This window comes from Zootoca vivipara, chromosome 11 (genome assembly GCF_963506605.1).
Source record: "Zootoca vivipara chromosome 11, rZooViv1.1, whole genome shotgun sequence".
In the NCBI taxonomy this organism is placed as follows: domain Eukaryota; kingdom Metazoa; phylum Chordata; class Lepidosauria; order Squamata; family Lacertidae; genus Zootoca; species Zootoca vivipara.
In genome coordinates this window covers 4,647,192-4,668,506 of record NC_083286.1, presented here as the reverse complement: position 1 = coordinate 4,668,506, position 21,315 = coordinate 4,647,192, and the positions used below count along the sequence as shown (strand labels likewise).

The following is a 21,315-nucleotide window of genomic DNA, read 5'->3' as shown; positions in this document are numbered from 1 at the left end:
TTTCAGTGGGAAAGTTCGCTTCAGGTTAAGTACAGACTTCCGGAACCAATTGTGTACTTAAACTGAGGTACCACTGTACACGTGTCTGTACTGGGAGGGGAGGGCTGGGAGGCCACAGACCACAGCAAATGTTTTTAGTGGGAAACTGCTGGCAAGCAGTAAAACTACGCTGAGGCTTTTTTCCTGTTTGATTGCTCCCACTCAATAGCAGCAGCAAGGAAAGGGAGCAAAAGAAAAAGAAAAGGAAGAATTTTGGGGGGGCGGGGGATCATGAAGTTTTTTGTGGAAAAATTGACTCCAAAAGAAAAAGAAAAAAAGTGAGGGGAAAGGGTGTGTGTGGAGGGAAGTCAACAGCTACTCTGGAAGGAATGGAGAGGGGCCCTGAAGGAGCTCAGCTGTTAGGCTCAGATAAGCCTAACTGGTGTGAATGAGAGGATTAAAGTCAAGTAGCATGAAGACATTATCCGCAGGTAAGAGAAAATGCCAAAGTAATGAGGAGCCAACCAAAAGCTGACTACTCTCAACAAGGCAGGAGAGAAAATTGGAGATAGGATGAGCTTAGTTTCCAGAATTCTTTGATCCTGCCTTGCCATGTGACAAGAGATATTACCCAACCCAGTGCCTGCACGACACCAGAAATAAATTAACACCAAGTTCCAACTGAATTAATATGGATTAAGTAGAAAGGCAGTCTAGATTTAAGAATGAAACAGGAATATATACTTACTTTATACGTGATATTTGAGAATGCCCAGCAGTTCTCATGACAATACTGACATCAGTAAAAGGTTTGGGTTCTATGAAAATTCCAAACAGAAAACAGAAGTGGGTAAAAATGACTCATACTTATGTAGGATTCAATTTATTTTGACATGTAAACTATAATATATAGAACTGAGTTCATTTGCAAAGGATATAATGGAAGGGTTGGACAAACCAATGGTCTAAGGTACTGTGAACAGTTTAATGAAGTTACATAGAAGTTATTTTCAAATTCCAACTGCATCAATTGTATAGTTTTCAAAATAAGTTCTAGGTTTCCTAAGGGCACTGAGTTCCTTGCTGTTCCCAACCCATCCTATGAGAACATTCTTGCTTGACAATCATACATTGTCTGCAAGTGTTATCTACAGCTAACAGATTTCAGGGAAAGGTGGTGAATGCTTCATAGCCCCAGAACGAGGACCATGGAAAATACAAATGGCAGAAGCTGTGTCTCGCAAAACCACAGATTACGAGTGGAGATCACTTTGCTTCCTAAAGAGACTATATATAGTAATGTCTGACTGGCCTTGTTCTTTGACAAGAACCTATTGTTGTTAAAAAAGAAAAGACAAATGTTTGCATAATATGCTTTCATGAAATGCTGAGACATTTCAACTTCTAGCAAATTTAGGACTATGCAATCCCGTCAACAAAATGTAGTTTATTTTCTACTCTTACTATGAATGACTTCCCCCCAATGAAGATCTCAATGTTTTCTTCTTCTTAATTACAGATGCAGAAAAATAATAACAATGCATTAAACTGTATTAACAAACCTGAATCCAAGGAGATGGACTTGGGAGGTTTAATAGGATAGAACACAAAGGGAAATATGGCTCCAGGAATCTGGTTTTGTATCTGATAAGGGTAATGACAATATGATGCATGTTAGATGTTCATTTGCAAATGCTTATTTTTGTCCTAATTTACAATTATACAGGCTATACCCTAACTTCCTATTAGCTTCTTCATTACATGAAGGCTGCATTCTAAATGTTGAATGTCTGTACATCATTTAACCTATATTATTCTGAATTCTGATATTTGTAAGATGAATTGAATAAAATACTTGGAACTTAATACACTTTACACAAACTTCTATTTTCAAATTTTTGTCATTTGAAAATTAAAAAATGTTTTTATTTTTAAAATGCTGTCAAGAAGCCCAGTTTATACTGATTGTGTTATTTCTGAAATTTATTTTATAAAATTTATATACAGCTTGATTGTAGAAAACCTCAAAGTGGTTTACAGAAAAAATAAAACAGAAAGGTGTTAGACATTTAAACATTCAAAAAAATAAATCAACTAAAAACACAGCATTCTAAATATCTGGGTAGGCCTGTCTAAACAAAAATGTTTTTAGCAGGTGCCAAAAAGAGTACTGTACAGGGAAGGAACCTGGCTAATGTCACAGAGTTCAAAAATGTAAATGCTGCCACACTAAAATATTGATTTCTTACAAATTTCTTACAAATGAGGAATGGATATTATCAAATGCGGAATGGATATTATGTGGCACCTGTAACAGTGCCAGTTCTTCAGACTGAAGTGGTTAAGAGGGCATAATTGCATGGGTTTGATCACAATCAGAGAAGCCCCACTGAAATTAATGGTCATGACCAAGGCTCAAGGACTATCCCTGCATCCAGTCGGGCAACTCATCATGTTGGAAAGTGGGGCAGGCAGACTGGCTAGCCATGGCTGTGAGAGCAGATCCGATTCAGCAAATACTGGGCTGGCTCAGCTCTGCCCTCAGGACACCTCATTTTGAGGTTATGTGCTGGGCCCTGCCAGTAGGGATATCTCCAGATACCTTCTGCATGCATGTTCAGCACATGAATGGGGCTATCTGTACCGCTGGAATGATGGCAGAAGCAGAAGTGAGCAGAGGGATGCCTCTGCTGAATCCCACACCTCATCTCCACAGCCCAGAGTAATTTTGGATTACAGCCCAACATAGCACATTAATTTCAGGTCCTGAAAACAGAATTTTGACTTACTGTGAATTTAATGGGAATGACAGATGACATTCCTCATATACCTCCGGGATGGTGCTTACTCTTTTCCTTATGGGCATTCTATGGGCCTTATGCACTTCTGACTTCTGTGTTTACGACAAGGGAAGGAGTCCTTAACCTCTTTGTGAATGCAGAAGTGTGCCCATGAGAGGAAACCAATATGACTCACACAGAAAGCAGCATGACTCACCCCACCTGCAGAATGAGAGTGTGAATCAGAAGCTCCTGCCTAATAATACCAGGCACTGCAAGAGAAGGTGACATTGGAGTCTGACCAGTAGCCTCCTGTACACTCTTCATGGTCAGAGGCGCAGAAGCAACAGGCAAAGCCATAACCACTTAGGTAGGTTGTTTTATGAGCAACAAGTGTTTAAACAAAATGGTGGCTCTGCTCAGTATTGTAAATGAGGGACCTGCTAAGCTTTGTGCTCTTCAGAAATCAAAGTAAGGGCTCCCAGGGAACTGTGATGAAGTCAAAACGCCCCTTGTGAAGACACATTTCTCCCTCAGACCACAAGGGGAAAACGATGGGGGAAGGAATAAAAAAAGAAATGAAGCATACACACAAACACACACAGGGCAAAGAAGTAATGTACTGAAATAAAATACAACCAAAAAAAGTTAATAACAAAGTAACCGTTAAAAACACCGGCTCATGAAATATGCAATAAGAAAAGTGCAAGACCAAGAAAAGCCAAATATTCGAGAGAGAACAAGAGGCTCCAACCATCACCATCTGCAGGCAGGGTCAGTCTGGTGAGCGGGAGGATTCCTTCCCTTGGGGTAGGAGGCAAATGACTTCCCTGCCTATTCTTTCCAGCAGGAGGCATCCCTATGAGAAATGTCATCCGTCATTCTCAGGTATAAACCCTGAAAGCTACTTTATTATCTTTCTTGTCTCAATTATGATGTTACATTAAAGGGTTTTGAATATTCTTTATTGGTAACCTTGAAACATACTTGTATTCTATAAATCTGGACTCTGAAGGATGACTGATGTTCAGATGTACTGTATTGTACTTTTAAAGCTGGCAAGAAGCTTCTTCTCACAGGGATTTCATTTGGTTGAAGCATTTTCATGTTATTACCAGTAGGTGTCAAGCAGACCTGTCATATTAAAAGGAAAAAGATGTCTAGATCTTAATGCCATTTCTTATAAATCTTTCCAATACCACATGAGTCAGAATCTAGCCAAATATAACCACTTGTGTCAATGATATTTAAGGGACACATTTAAGCAAGTACTCGAGCAGCAGTAGAGAATCATTTTTCTTTCAAGCGCTACTGACACATGACAGAAGTCAACTGGGGTGCTTAGTGGATGTTAGATGTGGTCAAAACCAAAAATACGTGCAGTCTGTAACATGACAGAAGTGTACAACTCTTTCTCTCTCTCTGTCACCTCATCCTTTTAGTACGGTACATCTCGTGCACATATATGTAAAGCAGAAGAGGAAGAAGTACTCAGGGGAGCTTGTCTGGAGAGAATGGGTGGTGACAGAAGAATGCTTTGAATAAAAGCCCTTGTAGAAACAGCAACAGTTCCACTACCTCCTTTGGGAGAATAGATTCAATCTTTTCCTTTAAAGAAAGAGTAGAGCTGGAGGTATTTAACAGAAAAATAATTTGATCACATACATGGCCTTTGGGTGCTCATCCCCTTTTACATGGTGTATGCAATCAAATTATTATTGTTTTCTTAAACATATTTTTTTGTTTGTTAGGCACCTCCAACTCCTTCTTTAAAGGGAGATGGAAGCTAGGGAGGGGTGTGTGAAGAAACTAGCCTACTATATAAAAGTACAATTTACATTAGTTGCTCTGCCCACATTTGCCTCTGGCACCACCCACCACTAACATGCAGCCCTCAAGAGAATGCAAGTCATGGACTAAAAAAGCTTCCCTATCCCAGTTTATGATGATGACATGTCACATTGAACTGAAGTTCCAGGCAAACACAAGTGGTTATGGCACATATCTATCTACCTATAAATGTAAAAAGGGCATGTGGGTGTGTTTCCACTTTTCACTGAAACCGCTTCAAATTTGCACACAACGTGTATCAGAACACACAACTCACCCAAAAGTGCATGCTGGGGAAAAGAAGCCAAAAGAGGTTGCAAAACAGCACCCTCTACCCTGGTACTGCAGCTAGAAAACCTTCGCTCTCCACAGCACCTCGGCTCGCCTTTACAGACTAGGCCGAATGAAGGTGGGGACTCTCCTGGGTGGGTGTTGGGGGGAGGTGACGGAATAGATCATGGGTTGGGACAGGGTGGGGGAAATCACAGGGATGAACTGGGGGGGGGGAGGTCATGGGTCCGGACAGAGTGGGGGAAATCACAGGGATGAGCCAGGGGTGGGGTGGGGTGGGGGAGGAGACGGGATACGTCATGGGGGAAACACAGGGATGAGCCACAGCAACACATGGCCGGGCCAGCTAGTGCCTGATAAAATGCTGGCAATGGGGGCACATATTCATTATACTTCTATCACGAAGGCAGAGGGGGCAACAGTTGGTGGTGGTGGGGCAGTAAGTTACTATAAGCAGAATCCTTCTAAAAATGTGTCTGTTGCAACACACGTGCCCACTTGAGTGCAGCAAAGGCACCAACAGTGCAAATGGACCAAAACACAAATATTCAGAATACGTAGAAGAAACAAATTAAAAAGAAAAGAAGCAGGAACAAAGAACCTACCTCATACTTTCTCAGAGGAAAGGTGGCATTCATTCTTGTGGTGTTCAATAATAAACTTTTACCTATTACTAAAAAGTTCTAAATTTTGCTCTGCCCAGGTGCAGTATCCATGGGTGGAACCCAGCATAGAGCCAATGTAAACGTTTTATCAGCCGAAGGATTTCTCTTTGTACAACAGGATGTTCTCCTCCCCTATTCCCCGCCATGTGCCCCCCTAAATCTGGAGATTTGGGGAATGGGGGGGAGGAAAGGTGGGAAAGTCCCATTGTACAAGCAGAAATCCTTATGCTGACAAGATGCATTGGTAGAATATTGTGGGACAATTTAGAGATCATGAAGGAGAACCACAGCTGCTGAGAACCAGGGGCCAGGGTGCTCATGCCTCCCCCCCCCCAGACACCAGGAGGCAGGTGAAAATTGTAACTCTATGCAGTTACTCTTGGTAGAATTTATCCCTGAGTAAACAAGATCAGGCTATAAGCCTCTGTTGTGGAACAAATTACAGCAGGACACAAAGTCAAGGCAAGGGGCAGAAGATTCAACTAATTTTACTCAGAGTAGACCCATGGAAATTAATGGAACTTTCTTAGGCATGCTCATTAATTTCAATGTGTCTGCTCTGAGTAAAATGTAGTTGAATATGACCCCGTGCTGACAAGTTTCTAGTAAAAGAGCAATATCCAATTATGCCAAGCTTTATGTTATGAATGTATTTTAAATGGACAAACAAAGAAAATTCCCCTTAACATTACCGGAGTATTATCATCCAGCTCCACTATTTTATTTTCTGTGGGTGAGTGCTCACAGTAGTCATTAAATTCTTTCTCCAGCATTTCAGTTTGTTTCAAACTCAGTGGCCTCCATCTTGACTTTTTCTTAGGTTTTGTTTCCCAAATGATATCAGAACTTGCAAACAAAAGAATAGAACAAGTAAACTTCACCCTGCCTGATAGTTATCAAACACAATATATTTTGCAGAAAAAAAATATGAACAAAACTATCACCTGACAAACCAATAAATGTTTCATGATACCCCTGAAATTTATTTAACCTTTAAAATTGAGCTATTTGTTAGAAGCAAAAAGAACTCCAGTTCCAAAACTATCTCTTTAATCTTTAATAAAACTTTTTGGAAGCTCCAAAAATTATTCTGCATTTTTAGAGTACTGAAACTAATACAATTCTAACTTGCCCCAATTGAGGCTTTACTGTATTTATACTGAGCACAATCCAGCCACACTTAAGTATTTTCAAATCCTAATCATTTTGACAGAAGATTTAAGCATGTGTCTAATTCTGTTCCTCTGAAATGAAAGCAATACTGTACTATATGCACTTGCCTGGATGTAAAGTTATATTGAGATCAGAATAGAAAGTCATAGGAATGCACTGTTAAAAATATTTAACTGGCTGAATCATGCCCATATTCTTATGTTATATCATCCAGAAGCAGGTTCATTTGAATCCAAGTGTTTTAAGCATATGTAGTTAAAATGAAAATATTGTGTTTTAAAAATTAAAGCAACACTACCTTGTGATGCCAATGTAGCCTACTTCCTGTTTTAAATAGTTATTTACTAAAGAAATCCCAACATCTTGCAATGATATAATGATTTCTTGTTCTGCCAGTTCAGCTTTTTCACTTTCATATGTTAGTTTGAAAACCTTTTCATCTTGAGTGAACAGAATAATTCGCTGCAAGCCTTCAAAAAATGAAACTAAATAAATAGTTTTGCTTCCCACTTGGATAGGTGTCATCAAGTCCTAAAATGGAAGACAAGCAAATGTTTATTTTCAAGACAACCGTCTCCGGAAAACGCTTTCATTCACCAAGGATTCTGTAGATTACTGATACCATACATTGAAAGACTGCTTGGTTACTGTGATTACCGGTATTTTTCTTTGTATTTTACTATGTTAATTCATTGTGAGGTGCTTTACTTTAATATCTTATTTTCTGAAGTTGGATTTTACTCTTGTAAACTGTATGAAAGCTGGGTATAAAAATATTTGAAACAAATATATTTGCAAGTTTGGATACACTTACAATCTTTTCAAAAATGGTTCTGGCTTATCTCCATCTACTGTTAAGTGTCAGCTGCTGCAAGCCACATCTGACACAGCTATTGGTTATCAGGCCCCAAATCAATCTGCACACAACCAGAATTATGTCACTTGATCCAGATGAGGCCTTAACTATGCATCCAATAAAGAAAGTCTGGTTTCAACCAGCTACAAACAAAGCTCCCAATTAGCTGGGAATCTTTTATAACCTTGTAGGTCACGTTAGAGCTAATCCTGTAGAAGTCACTGCAAACCATCTTACAACAAAAGGTATAGCTCAGATCCAATTTACTCATGGATTTTGTCTGTAGTTGCTGGATCTTTGCTCCTGACTATGGCAAAACATTTAAAAACATTTTGAGTATTAGATCCTTTGACTGTTAATAAGCAACGCTGATTTTAGCGTTATTAATAGTAGCATACATACATCTTTCTGAGTTACTTCCCCACTGCTCTTTCCACATTTCCATTTCAATGCTCTAGACCCTACAGGATCAGCCCATGTGTACAGAACTGCTTTATTTGGGGACAGAACATCTTCCATTGCATTGTGAGAACTGCAACCAAAAACAAGAAAAACATAGTAAATCACAATACTAGAAAGTTAAAGGATATAGGAGGGAACAGTAAATAAGTAGAAATAAAGTTCTGTTGAAGTTAAAAGCACTTAGCTGACAGAGAAGGTCAGAGAGAGCCGGGGGGAAACAACCTAATCCATCAGGAAGGAGAGAAAAACTAAAGAGAACTGTGCCTGCCTCCCAGAATTCTTTGCTCTCCTGCCTCTGTCACATGACGAGGGTTACAACCCAACCCATTCAGGTCCTCAGTTATCAAATTTCTAGACGGCTTGGAGACAGACTACTTGAAGGATGACTTTTTCCTGCATATACCAGCCAGTCCTTGAGATCTTCATTGAAGACACCTCCTCAGGTTACTCTGCCAAGTGATGTGAGTTGGGTAGCAACTATGGACCTTTAGGTACCAAATGAAAATCTTTTTGCTTTCCCAGGTATAATATTAACAATAATATCTATTTTAGTGGTTTTCGATTCTTACACGAAGTTATTTCCTTTGCTTGCTAGATGTTGGCCTAAACTACTCTGTTCATAGAGGTTTTTGCCATTTTAATTTATTTAACATTGGTTTTAGTGTTTTTTTTTAACATTCAAATGTTGCGTTACACTTTGTATTTTAATGGTCTGTAAACTGCCTATATAATTGTTTTCTCGATTATATGGGCAGTATAGAAATGTAACAAATGTTTAATCTTCACTTTTTGAATGGAATTCAAAAACCAGCATGCGTAAAGTGTCTGAGGCTGGGAAAGATTGCTGAATTAGGGTCAGACGTTAAAAGCCATAAGACAGAACCAACTTCTCAAGTATCTTGTGGTCTTCTCTTGCTTTGCTAAATCAAACAAATAACTTATTTAAGATACCCAATTCCTGTTTGGCAGTGAAGCACTAGTAAGATAATACAGGAAAGAATTTGTATTATTGATTACCAGCATTTACTCAGATAAAATCATAGAACTGTATAGCTGGAAGGGACCATTAGGGTCATTAGTTCAATCCCCTGCAATGCAGGAATTTTTTACCCAACATGAGGCTCGAACCAACGACCCTGAGATTAAGAGTTTCATGCTCTACCAAGACCGAGTTATCCAGCCACAACTATGTGACAAAATCCTACAGTGTTCTGTGTTCTATAGAATTAGAAGGAAATCTTGTATATCATGTGAATAAATTCTCTTTATTTGAATTAAGTTTTAATGGGCATTTGTGTAATAAATATATTTCCATACCTCTGACAAATGTAGTACCTGTATCTGACTAGCTTTGTACCATGCCTGTATCCCACCAGGTTCTTGGTAAGTTAAAGATTCAGAGGAAATAAGTGAGACTGGTGGCAGTGGTGTGAGTTTAGGGGAACCACTGGAGAGGGAGCTGCGTTTTGTTATTGTAAAATACATAAACCAACCCCCCTACCTTCACCACTCATACCTTTGCCCGTATTCAACCATTTCTTCTTTGGTATGGTTAATGATCAGGAAAGGAGCTGCACCATCATGATAATTAGAGAATGTAATTGCTGTTGAATGTTCAGCTGGTGTAACATCCACAATAATGCCTCCAAGCTATCAGATATGAAAACAGTGCATTAAAATTGATTTTATTCATTAGTCTAATTTATTATCACAACAATTATGTTAGTTCTAAAAGCTGAATTAGTTTGGCATATTTTGCTCATTTAAAAGTATTCATTTGATTTCTTTATATGGGGCTGGTTGTTTGCCAAGGGAAGGATTTCTGGCAGTGCAATGAAACATCCCCCTTTTCTCTTCTTCGTGATCATCACTGCACCTTCCTTAAAACTGTTCTGGAAGTTTCCCCAACTCTCTGGTGCAGACTTGGAGCAGGTGCACAGGAAGAGGAGAAAGAAGGAGAAGTTCCTTTGCACAAATGAAATGTAACTTATACTAATTGAACTACAGTCGTACCTTGGTTCTCAAACAGAATGCATTCTGGGAGTCTCTTTGACTCCTGAAACTGGTCGAAAACCAAGGCACAGCTTCCAATTGGCTGCAGGAGCATCCTGCAGCCAATCGGAAGCTGTGCTGCATGTTCGGCTTCCAAAAATTGGAACATTCACTTCCAGGTTTCTATAGTTCAGGAGCCAATTTGTTTGGGAGCCAAGGTGTTTGAGATCCAAATTACGCCTGTACTTTGCTGGATTCCACTCCAAGTTAGTAGTTGGATTAAACTCCAAGATAGTTGCACTTAGTTTCCAGTGAAATCAATATGAAAAGATAGGTTATCATGACTAACTTACGTCTCAGTTGTTTCAATGGGACCTAAGTGCAACTAACTTGGGTGGAATTGGTATCAAACTCATGGCAATCCCCTTCATTTCTATGCATTTTGGATAGAGGAAAAGGTAGAACATGCATTTAAAAGTTATGTAGCTAGTAAATTATGCTACTCACCCTGTTGTCTAAATGTAGCAGCAAACAATTTTCTTGCTTATCAAACCGAATAATTTTTGGTGGAATGTCAGAATGTTCTACTCTAACACGTAACTTGCTTTCATTTTTTTCAGGCCAAAAAGGAGTGCACTGGGGAAGAAAAGGATAAATACATACTTTTGTAAAGGATACACATAATGGAAAATAAAGAGCAGCCTCCAAAAATCAACCCTTTATCTTATTCACCTTAATATTAAGTAATTTTAAGGATTGTGATTCTATTACTAAACATCATTTGGACATTGGAGATGAAACAATTATTTAAAAAGTCAACTACACTCTCAGCTTTAGAAATCTGCATGCATCTGTTCTTTAGAAGATGAATAACATTAGTAAGAGTAAAGTAAAAACACTTCTGGTCTACCGCCAGCGCTGATCGGCGAGGAATCGAGCTCCGAGGTTCCTGGCACTGTGAGGGAGGGGGGAACCGCGAGAGCGCCGCAGACCCCCCCATAAAACCCAGATTGAGCTTTATGGGGACATGAGAGCTCGGCTGCGCCCAGAAGTGACTCCTCCGCTTCCCGGCAAGCTCTTTTAAGAGCCTCGAGAGCGAACAAAGTGCAGAGTCGCGGGCGCCATTTCCAAGCAAATCGCTACCCTCACAGAGCGAAGCTCCAAGCCGGCAGTGGAGGAGCAGTGGGTTTTCCCCGAAACAAATGATTTGAAGACATTGGACACCGTGGGTAAGGGAAAGAATTTTTTTAAAAATAATAATAATTGAAAGGAATTGGCCACAGGAGGAGATTAAAACAGGAAGTCAATCTCCCCCATTGAGAGAACGGTGATGCAGTTAATTTGCCTGCAGCCGGAAAGTTTGACAGGAATTTATTAACTTCCAAGGATTGGACTTAAAACTTATGCCATCACAACTTTGCTCATCCAGCTTAATCACCCTCATCTCCCTCAACCCCATCCTCTGTTCTGTGATGTCCATTGTGTCTGGAAGAACCTCCTAGAATGCCTTTGTGAGGCTACCTCTTAAACATTCAAATCTCCCCTCAAACTCCACCTTTCCTTCAAAGCCTTTGGTAAATAGCCGAATAACATGAGGTAGTCAATATGATTCCCTTCAAATGCTGTTGGACTTCAGTTCTCTTCATTCATGACCACTGGTCATGATTGCTAGAGCTGATGGGAGGCACAGCTCAACTTTATCTGAAGCCATGTTAGCTACCTCTGCCCTACAGTAACTAGTGTAAGAACATGTAATAGAAATAATAAATTATTATTCTCTTGTTTACCCCTCCATCATTTTCCTTTCCCTTCCTCTGTTGCCTTCTTTGTGTGCATTTTTAAATTGTGTGTGCTACGGGCAACAGACCCATTCCATCCTTTTTGGAAATCATCATGTACACAAATGGTGCAATAACAACAATAGCTTTGATAAGTATGTGCTTACTTGGAGAAATGTAGTGACTTGGCAAGCACAACTATGATTTAGCTGGTTAAGTACCATTAAATACCACGATTTTGCCCATTTAACTTAGTTCAGTGGAACATAGAAGAACTTAAATTTGACCAGATTGTTTTCATGTTTAGTAGCAATTTTAATTAGTCTGATACTTCTTTCCCCCTCAACCACTGAAATCATAGGAATTGCTGCCAATTACAACCACTTTCCATTTCCACACATTAATTTTGCTCAAGTGAGTACATTTTCAAGAAGGGTCAGGACGGCTTGCAAAGACAATCAGTAGATTGAGCCTATTAACCCTTAGTTAATTTCTGGTATGAAAAGACGAATACATTAATGTCATTATTTAGAGATTAAGAAAGTGGTACCAACACTTTGTTCCAGAATGGTGCTTAAAAGGGAAAAAAAGGGAGGGGGGAGAACAAATGAGCTGAAAATTAACCAAGGCTACAGAATCCTATATTGAAGTTAATGAAGACATGTTGTTGTTTAGTTGTTTAGTCATGTCTGACTCTTCGTGACCCCATGGACCAGAGCACGCCAGGCACTACTGTCTTCCACTGCCTCCCGCAGTTTGGTCAAACTCATGTTAGTAGCTAATGAAGACTAAGACAGCATAAATGTTGCTATTAACATAAGCTACTAATAGGGTACTATATACAGTTTGTAGTGCAACTGTTTCCTTTGCTGTGTATAGCAAAGGAAATAGACAGGCAAAGAAAAAAGCATTTTAAACCTTCTATTATTTTTAAGCTTGCATAGTATAGTTCAGAATCAGACAACTTGAGAATGAGCAACACTTTGTGTCGTGAACTGTGTGTGTGATGGGAAGAAGAAATGATATACAAGTGCCCCAGATACTAGAAGAAATTCAAATTAAAGAAGATCCCAAAAGACTTACCTGCTGGGAAATTATTGGTATCCACTTTTCATTGTCCTCTTCAGCTACTTCTAAAGTATGCATACTTCTGTTTGTGATCATAAAAAAAGGCGTGAAAGTCACTATTCTAGTGATGTTGAAACTGCTGTTATGTATGGTGACACCAACCTGGGAAAGACAAAAAATGTTTAGTGTACATCGGTCTCATTACTATTAAGGGTGCCCCCAAACTGTATGTGTGTAGTTATTGTTGGTTGCACCATCTGTGAACTTTTTTGCAAGAAGAGTTGGGGGATACAATTCACACTGCATTCTACAGATCAATGCAAATTCTGCCATAAACATCCATATGATTAGCTCCCCAACACCACTTGGAGCAAATGAATATATATTTAACCACATGAAACTGCTTCACACCAGCATAACACTGGTCCATCTAGCTCATTATTGTCAGTACTGTCTATACTGTACTGACTAGCAGAAACTTTCCAGGGTTTCAAGCATGATTCTGAGGGAGCACACAAAGGTAATCAGACTAAGAGACCATACAAAGACCAACAACTAGGGAGGAAGAAGTTGCACAAACAAAATACTCAGAAAAACACTCCATCAGGTTAACAAAAAACAAGTGCCTGATATAGAAGAGGCCAGAAAGGCAGCACAAGCTAGAAGTGAGACTGCTTTGGACAAAGACAAGAACAAACTGCCACTCCAGAGATAAGAGACAGATCAACTGCCTTTGAGTGAGGTTTCCTGCCTTTGAGCACTAGGAGGAACAGAAAGCCACTTCCGCGCTTGCGTCGGAGGTGGGATTGTGGGCTGCCCGACTGTACCATCGCGTAGGGGCTGCGAGTTCAGCCCCTGCGCGATGGTGCGCTCCCGCCTGCGTCACACCCCGACCGGCCAATGAGGCTGGGCGGGGCGGGGCCACGCCGTTTAAAGGCCTCCGCAGGCGGGAAAGCTCCCTCTTTCCCTCGCTGTTTGCCGGAGCGAACAATTCACCAATTCCTTTGGCGTTTTTTCTTGTTGTTGCTCTCTACCTTTATTTGAGTCCTTTTTACTCGGGCAGGGTGTTTGCAGGCTGGTTCGCGATCGTCATCGGGAAGCGAGGCACGCTTATTTTCTTCGCCGGGGCAGTTTGCAGCAGCGGCAGGGACCCGCCAGTCAGCTGCTAGCGCCAGTCAGCTGTGCAACCAGCATCGCGTTCAGGTTTTTTCCTCCGGTGCCCCTGGGAAGCACGCCACAGCTGCGAGGATCGCCCGCCTGCCGCTGGCCCGCCTGTCAGCTGTTTCTCCGCGCGACGGTGCGCGGCGCCCACTTTTGGCTTGCCGGGCGGAGGCGGCTGCCTCCCCACAGCGCTTAGTCTTCCTGCCGCTCGAGGCGGATAGGCAGAGTCGGTTCCCGTTCCCCGGCGGCGGTGATTCCTGCAGGGTCGAGGCGGCTGCCTCACTGCAACAGATTTTCAACGCGAAGTTCTCCGTTCTCATCCGGGCGGTCTGGTGAGTTTGCTGCTTCGGCGGCAGCGGTCACGCTATTTTGGTCTTGTCGATTAGCTGGCCTCCCCCCTAGTCGGTTCTCTGGTAGTGATTCCCCTGCGTGATTGGTAGCTCCTTGTTGTGTGAGTGAAAGCTTAGCGGTGTGTGTGTTTGGTCTATAGCGGTGAGGGCACTGGGTTCCAGCAGCGCCATCTTGGTTGTGGGCAAGGACGCCACCATTTTGGGAATCCTTAAGACCCACGTGGCCGGCGCCATTTTGAGTGGTGCAGTTGTATTAGCGGGAGGCTGTGTGCCAGCGCCATTTTGAGTGGCACGGTAGCCATTTTGAGTGTGGCTTGTTGCAAGCGACTGCCTCACAACCGACGCCATTTTGAGTGGGGAACTTTAGTGTAAACAGCAAGTCGCGGTGGCCATTTGAGCCATAAAATAGGCCGGAATTTCGCGCAGCAGGAACAGTATTAGCGCGACTTTATTTCATACTGAGAGGGAAAATAAATAATTAATACAGAAGGGAGTTAGATGCAGAACTCTTGAGAAGCCTTTAGGAGGTTCCTTTATTCGGCAGTCTTTTGGAGTGCGGTTTCTGCTTACCCGATAGGATATAGTTGGCAGTGATTTATTTTATTTACATTGGCACAATTCCCTTTTGGAATAATGGAATAATTGATTAATTTGCACGGTCTGAATTTCATTGCTTACCTAGGTATATTATTTGCTACAGTGGATGCATCGAATTAATTAATTGTGAATTAATTAACTGCCTACCCGTCCCAGGCTTTAATTTACAGGGGTGAATTAATTACCTAACATAATTCTTTTCTACGAATAATTGACTATCAGGTTAGACTGTATAATCACTACCCTTGAATTTATTTGAGGGAATTCCTGAATGTGCTGTGACTAATTGTCTTCTTTATTCCTTGTACTGGTGTATGCTCACATAATTAATTGCGCAGCTTTTATCTAATTAATTGCGTTAGTCAGATTGCTTAGCAGCATTAGATTGGAAGTATTAGCACCATCTGGTATAGTATCAAATTTATAATATTAAATACATATAATATTAAATTACACTATAAGTTAAATAACAATATATATATATATATATATATATATATATATATATATATATATATATATCAATCAATACACGCACGCACACACACACACTCATAAACGTATATACATATATATAAACAAATAACAATAATAATAATAGTAATAATAATAATAAAATAAATAAAGCACATACACACGCACACGCATACACGCACACGGACACACAAGCACATCTAGGACAGAGCAAAAAAAAAAAAAATTAGGCTCAGCACCTTTCCGAGAATGGCTCCTAAGCGTGCGCAGGGTAAGGCCCCCTCCAAGAGCCCTGCGGCCCAGGACAAGACTGAGGCCCTGGTACGAGTGGTCTCCACGCTGCAAAAAACTCAGCTGGACGTGTGCAAGCAGCTGGCGGCCATTGCAAAAACGCTTGCGCCCATGGCTGCCACCACTCAGGAGGATCCTCGCGAGTTGCAGGAAGAGCCAGGTGAGTCACAGGATTTCATCCTCGACACCGGTTTAATGGAAAGCGATTCGCCATGTACCTCTGCTTCTCTATTTTCCACCTCTAGTTCCGACCGGGGTAGCAACGTGAGCCAAGCCCCGCGGACACGAAGGCAGAAGGCGCGCGCTAATGCCTCCAACTCCCAAGGGCAGGGGGAGGGGTCTCATTCTGCAGGTTCTTCCACTCAGTCGTCGGCAGGTCACCGGGCAGACCAGCTTGGGCAAGCCCTGGTGCAGCAGGGGACCGGGGATTCCGAGACGTCCGGGGACGAGGGTACGTCCAGACCTGGAGGAGGTACCGAGAACGAGTCAAGGATCGAGGGAGAGCGTCAAGGAGGGAAAGCCAAGAAGAAGACCGGCAAGCGCAAGAGGAGCAGGGACGACTCGGACGATTCAGGTACGACCTCCGAATCGGATGGCGACATCCCGATGGAGGATTATTGGGGGATTGCGGAAGACCAGTAGGGCCTTCCTCTTTGGATACATAGGCGGAGATCGAGCGCCCATCGCAAGGGTTTTAAAGGGACTTTAGAATGGAGGGACGGCGCCTTAGTGCCAGATTCAAAATATTCCACCAACTCTGACACCGACATTTTCTTGGGTTCGCATTTGTCAAATAAAAAGAGGGAAAAGATTTTGAACGGGGACTTTGTTGACATTTTCACCCTTTTGCCTTTGTCGCATACATTGGGAAAGGGTGAAAAGATGAAGAACTACGGTAGGCGCAGATATAAGACCCCCCGCGCCGACCGTACGTTCGAAAACTGGCTAGATGGCATCCACATCTGGGCGGCGGTCATCTCAGCTGCATACCCCAAGAGGGCCTTGCACTTGTGGGCTTATGTAGCTGACGTTAGGTTGGCAAATAAGATGGCTGGGGAGGCGGCGGCTTTAAGCTACGATGAAGACTTCCGTAGGAACGCGTCTCAGAATCCAAAGACCAGATGGGATCAGCGCAACCAGCATTTTTGGAGTAACCACGTGGTCCCATATGTGGAAAGGAAACAGACGGATCCCCCTAAGTCTGGCAGGTTTGAACCCAGGAGGGACCCGCGCCGCAGGGTCTGCTGGGAATATAATAAGGGCATCTGTCAGCGGCCCAATTGTAAATATACGCATGAATGCGAAAAATGTCTAGGACAGCACCCTGGAGTGTCATGTTTCAAAGGGAGGCAGTCCTTTCGCGGCGGGCGAGGCAATTCACACCAGGGCCCCAGACACGCAAGTGGCGCCCCCCAGGGAACAGGCAGTAATCGGCTCTAATACATCACTCACTCTGGCTTTCTCCCCTATAAAGCTCGGCCCCCTGAAACTCCTTTTAGATCACTATCCCAATAGAAAGGCGGCTAACTACCTCTGGGAGGGGTTCTCCTCCGGTTTTAGAATCCCAGTAAAAAGCCCACCCCTTTCGAGCAACCCCCCCAATCAGAAATCTGTTAGGGAGAGACCCGACATAGCGATTAAGAAAATCAACAAGGAGATTACTGCAGGTCGCGTGGCGGGTCCTTTTGCAGTACCACCCATACCCGAACTCCACATTTCCCCTTTGGGAATAGTCCCTAAGAAAGCGCCAGGCGAATTCAGACTCATTCATAATCTCTCTCATCCGAAGGGCAGATCCGTAAATGATGGCATACCTCAGGAGCTTTGCACGGTGAAATATGCCTCCTTTGACCAGGCAGTGAAGCTTGTAAGGCAATTTGGTAAGGGTGCCTTGTTGGCAAAGTGCGACATCGAATCAGCATTTCGCCTCCTGCCTGTCCACCCGCAAGACTTCAGATGGCTGGGCTTTCGGTTTGACGGGGCATATTTCATCGACAAAGCCATGCCTATGGGTTGTTCCGTGGCATGCTCTGCATTTGAGGCCTTTAGCACGTTCCTGGATTGGGCCCTGCGCTTTAAAACTGGCCTGTCCGGAGTCTCGCATTATTTGGATGACTTTCTCTTCGTGGCTAGGGCAAATAGTCCGGAGTGTGCAGGCCTTATGCAAGCATTTTCGGCCCTTGCTTACGAGCTGGGGGTGCCGTTAGCAGCAGATAAAACGGAAGGGCCCGTCTCACGTTTAACTTATTTAGGCATAGAATTAGACACAGTAGAGCAAACGTCTCGTTTGCCTGCGGACAAAATTAAGGGCCTTAAGGAGACTATTAGACAGCTCATCCCCTGTAAAAAACTTACCCTTAGACAGATCCAATCTCTCCTGGGTCACCTGAATTTCGCGTGCAAGGTAATATCACCAGGCCGCCCCTTCTGCCTGCGATTAGCCAGACTTACGGCAGGTTTAACAAAACCCTTCCACAGGAAGCGTCTCCCTCGAGGCGTTAAGGCTGACCTGGAGTCCTGGCTTACATTTCTTGAAAATTATAATGGGGTATCCCTATGGCAGGACAGCTTGGTTCTGCATTCCGATTTTCAGGTACAGTCAGACGCGGCTGGTTCTTTGGGTTTTGGAGTCTATTTCAAAGGTAAATGGTGTGCGCAGCGTTGGCCGGCCAGCTGGCAGGGCACGGATATTACACGCGATTTAACATTCTTAGAGTTTTTCCCTATAGTTGTAGCAGTGCACCTATGGTCCGTGGAATTCAGGGATCGGCGAGTCTGCTTCAGAACCGACAACCAAGCGGTGGTCAGCGTCCTCGCTCGCCAATCATCAAGATCTCCGAGAGTGTCATCTCTCTTACGCCATTTCGTCCTACTAAGCTTGAAATTCAACATGCATTTCTCAGCCAAATTTGTGCCTGGGCTTAATAATAATATCGCAGATGCTTTGTCTCGCTTCCAGATGGACCGCTTCCGCTCGTTGGCACCAGAGGCACGCCTGTGGCCGGAGCCGTTCCCGGAACATCTATGGAACCTTGGGAGCGCGAAATTCTGAAGGGAGTATTTGCGTCGGTTGCCCCCTCTACCCTTAACTCGTATAAGCGGGCTTGGTCAGATTTCACTAAGTTTAGGCAGAAAGGAACCACGGGTCCTACTCCTGGTCCGCCTTCCCAGGAAGAGGTTATGCAATACATGGTGCATTTGAGGAATCTGGGGCGAGCCGCTAAGACCCTTCAAATTCACACAGCAGCCATAACATTCTTCTCAAAATCACTTTATTTCATAGACCCGTGCGATAACTTCCACTTACGCAGGGCTATGGAGGGCTGGCGTCGGCTCCAGCCTCCAGCCAGTGACAACAGGCGGCCTATCACGTTTGACATGTTGGTCCAGATACACAAGCAATTGAGAATCCTTTGCTGGTCGAAATTCGAGGCGCGCTTATTTTCAGCTGCGTTTTCGATTGCCTACTTTGGGGCTCTCAGAGTAGGGGAGGTGGTCTGCGAGGACCAATCGGATGGTGTCACTCGGGGTATTTTGATAGGGGATGTGTCACTGTCCGACACACAGGTTCTAGTACACATCCGACGTTCAAAGACCGACCAGAAGGGAAAGGGTGCCGTTGTACGCCTCCCTGCGACAGGGGCCGCGGGTCCGTGTCCAGTAAAGGATACCAGGAGGTTCCTTCACCTGCGTCCGGCGGGCCCGGGTCCCTTCCTTATTCACCAGGACAAGGCCAGGCTTACCCGCCAGCAGTTCACCAGGGTCCTGCGCAAGGCCATCGCCTCTTGCGGGTATAACCCCACCGAATTCTCCCCCCACTCCTTCAGGATTGGTGCAGCTACTTCAGCCATGCACCTGGGCCTTTCTTCCGAGAGGATTCAGGACCTGGGAAGGTGGAAATCAAACGCATACAAAAGGTACATTCGTACGTAGCATTCAGCTGATCCCGGGTTGTCACTCTTTGTTTTCCAGGTGGCCGGATAGTGCGCGTTTGGATAGCCGGGCACAGCGTAGTTCACTGGGCCCGCGAAAGGGCGATTGAAGTGGGCCTGGGGCACGGGCTGGGCCTCCCAGCATCGGTGAGAGTGTCCTGGATTGCAAAGAGAGGCATGAAGTGGAACGAGCTGTTGCCGACCCTCGAAAGCCGGGCTGCTTCACTCGGCTACCCTGACCTGCTGGTGCTGCAGCTAGGGGAAAACGACCTTGCCTACCGTAACGCAGTGGACTTGAAGTTGAAAATATTCAGTGATTTTGATACCCTATTGGATTCTTGCCCGGGGATGACGCTGCTTTGGTCATCCCTGCTGGAGAGGCGCATTTGGCGCGATGGACGTTGCCCGATCGCTATGAACAGAACTAGGCGGCGCTTGAATTCTTTTGTGATCCGCAGAGTGTTAGCCTTGAACGGCCGAGTAGTCTCGCACCCAAGCCTAAAACAGAGTGAAGCAGCCCTGTATCGTCATGACGGTGTACATCTGTCGCCTATGGGGAATGATATCTGGCTCGGAAACATAATTACGGGAATCCACGATTGGCTACATGTTAGTGTACATAACTAGGCGAATAAGAGACTAGGACCACAGCCCCCATTAATAACGTTATAATATTAAATAATTAAATAATGTTTATGTTATACCCACGAATTGGCAAGAGGGTACTACATGTGAGCGGATTGGCGGCGAGCCAGGGTGGGCTCGAGTGGCGGTTAGGCGTTGGAAATTTGCATAACAATCAGTGGAGGAGGGGCAAGTACGTCATCAGCCGCCCTATCTTGGAGAGGTAATTCCGTTAAAGGATTCCGGGGGCGAGGCTTGGTCCTGAGCCTGGAGTTGCCTGGGCCGTAAGGCACGCCCCATCGGTGGCCACAGGAGGAGCTCTAGTAGATCTACGTCGCGGGGCTCCTTTCTGGTGGTTAACTTCTCACAGACTTCAACACACAGGTTGGAGTCGGATATAGTCTGTTAGGTTCCAACGCCTAAGCCAATTCCGCTCTACATGCATATTTAATAAAGTTGTGGCCTTAACCACCCAATTAATTAAATCTTAAACCTGGTGTCATGAGTCTTTATTCCGGGGAAGGAGGGCATATAGCCACACAATTCATATTTCTCATTCAATGGTGAGGGGAGAAATTTACCTTTGGACACGTTTTGGTTTAGTATGTTTAACAATTCACTGTCTGTGTCCCTCTGCTGTTCATTTTTCTCTGAAGACTCCTGAATTTCATCCACGTTTTGGGGGTGGGAGGAGTAGTCAGTCTTGTACATATTCAGCCCAAAGGTCTCCGTTTGCCACTCCGTGGACCAGGAGAAAAGGCAGGCAAAAGCCTTAGGCCAAACCACTCAACTCGGTTTGGCACACCGTGGAGCAAGAGTGGGAGGGAAACAGAAGCTACACACTCTCTCCTTGTCACAGCTGCCGACTGGGGGGATGAGGACGAGGGGCAGGCACTCCAGCGCCGCCAAAGCAAACTGGAAGGCAGGCAGGCAGGCAGGCTTCAAAATCAAAGGCCAATACAAGCAGTCAGGCAGGGACATAAAAACAGCAAACCGGGCACAGGTGGCCAAG

General features: G+C 43.8%; 1 protein-coding gene across 5 annotated transcripts in view; it reads right to left on the bottom strand.

The window, feature by feature from the left end:
- VPS13A (vacuolar protein sorting 13 homolog A) overlaps window positions 1-21,315 on the bottom strand; it is a 167,812-nt gene that overhangs the window by 37,491 nt on the left and 109,006 nt on the right. For all 5 annotated transcript variants that reach the window (XM_035100322.2, XM_035100323.2, XM_035100325.2 and 2 more), the window contains 9 exons: window positions 12,890-13,036; window positions 10,536-10,664; window positions 9,553-9,686; window positions 7,977-8,106; window positions 7,017-7,249; window positions 6,238-6,391; window positions 3,747-3,893; window positions 1,542-1,623; window positions 728-797 (listed from right to left, as the gene is read on the bottom strand). In XM_035100322.2, coding sequence (XP_034956213.1) covers window positions 728-797; window positions 1,542-1,623; window positions 3,747-3,893; window positions 6,238-6,391; window positions 7,017-7,249; window positions 7,977-8,106; window positions 9,553-9,686; window positions 10,536-10,664; window positions 12,890-13,036 — 1,226 coding nt within the window. The remainder of the gene's footprint in view (window positions 1-727; window positions 798-1,541; window positions 1,624-3,746; window positions 3,894-6,237; window positions 6,392-7,016; window positions 7,250-7,976; window positions 8,107-9,552; window positions 9,687-10,535; window positions 10,665-12,889; window positions 13,037-21,315) is intronic.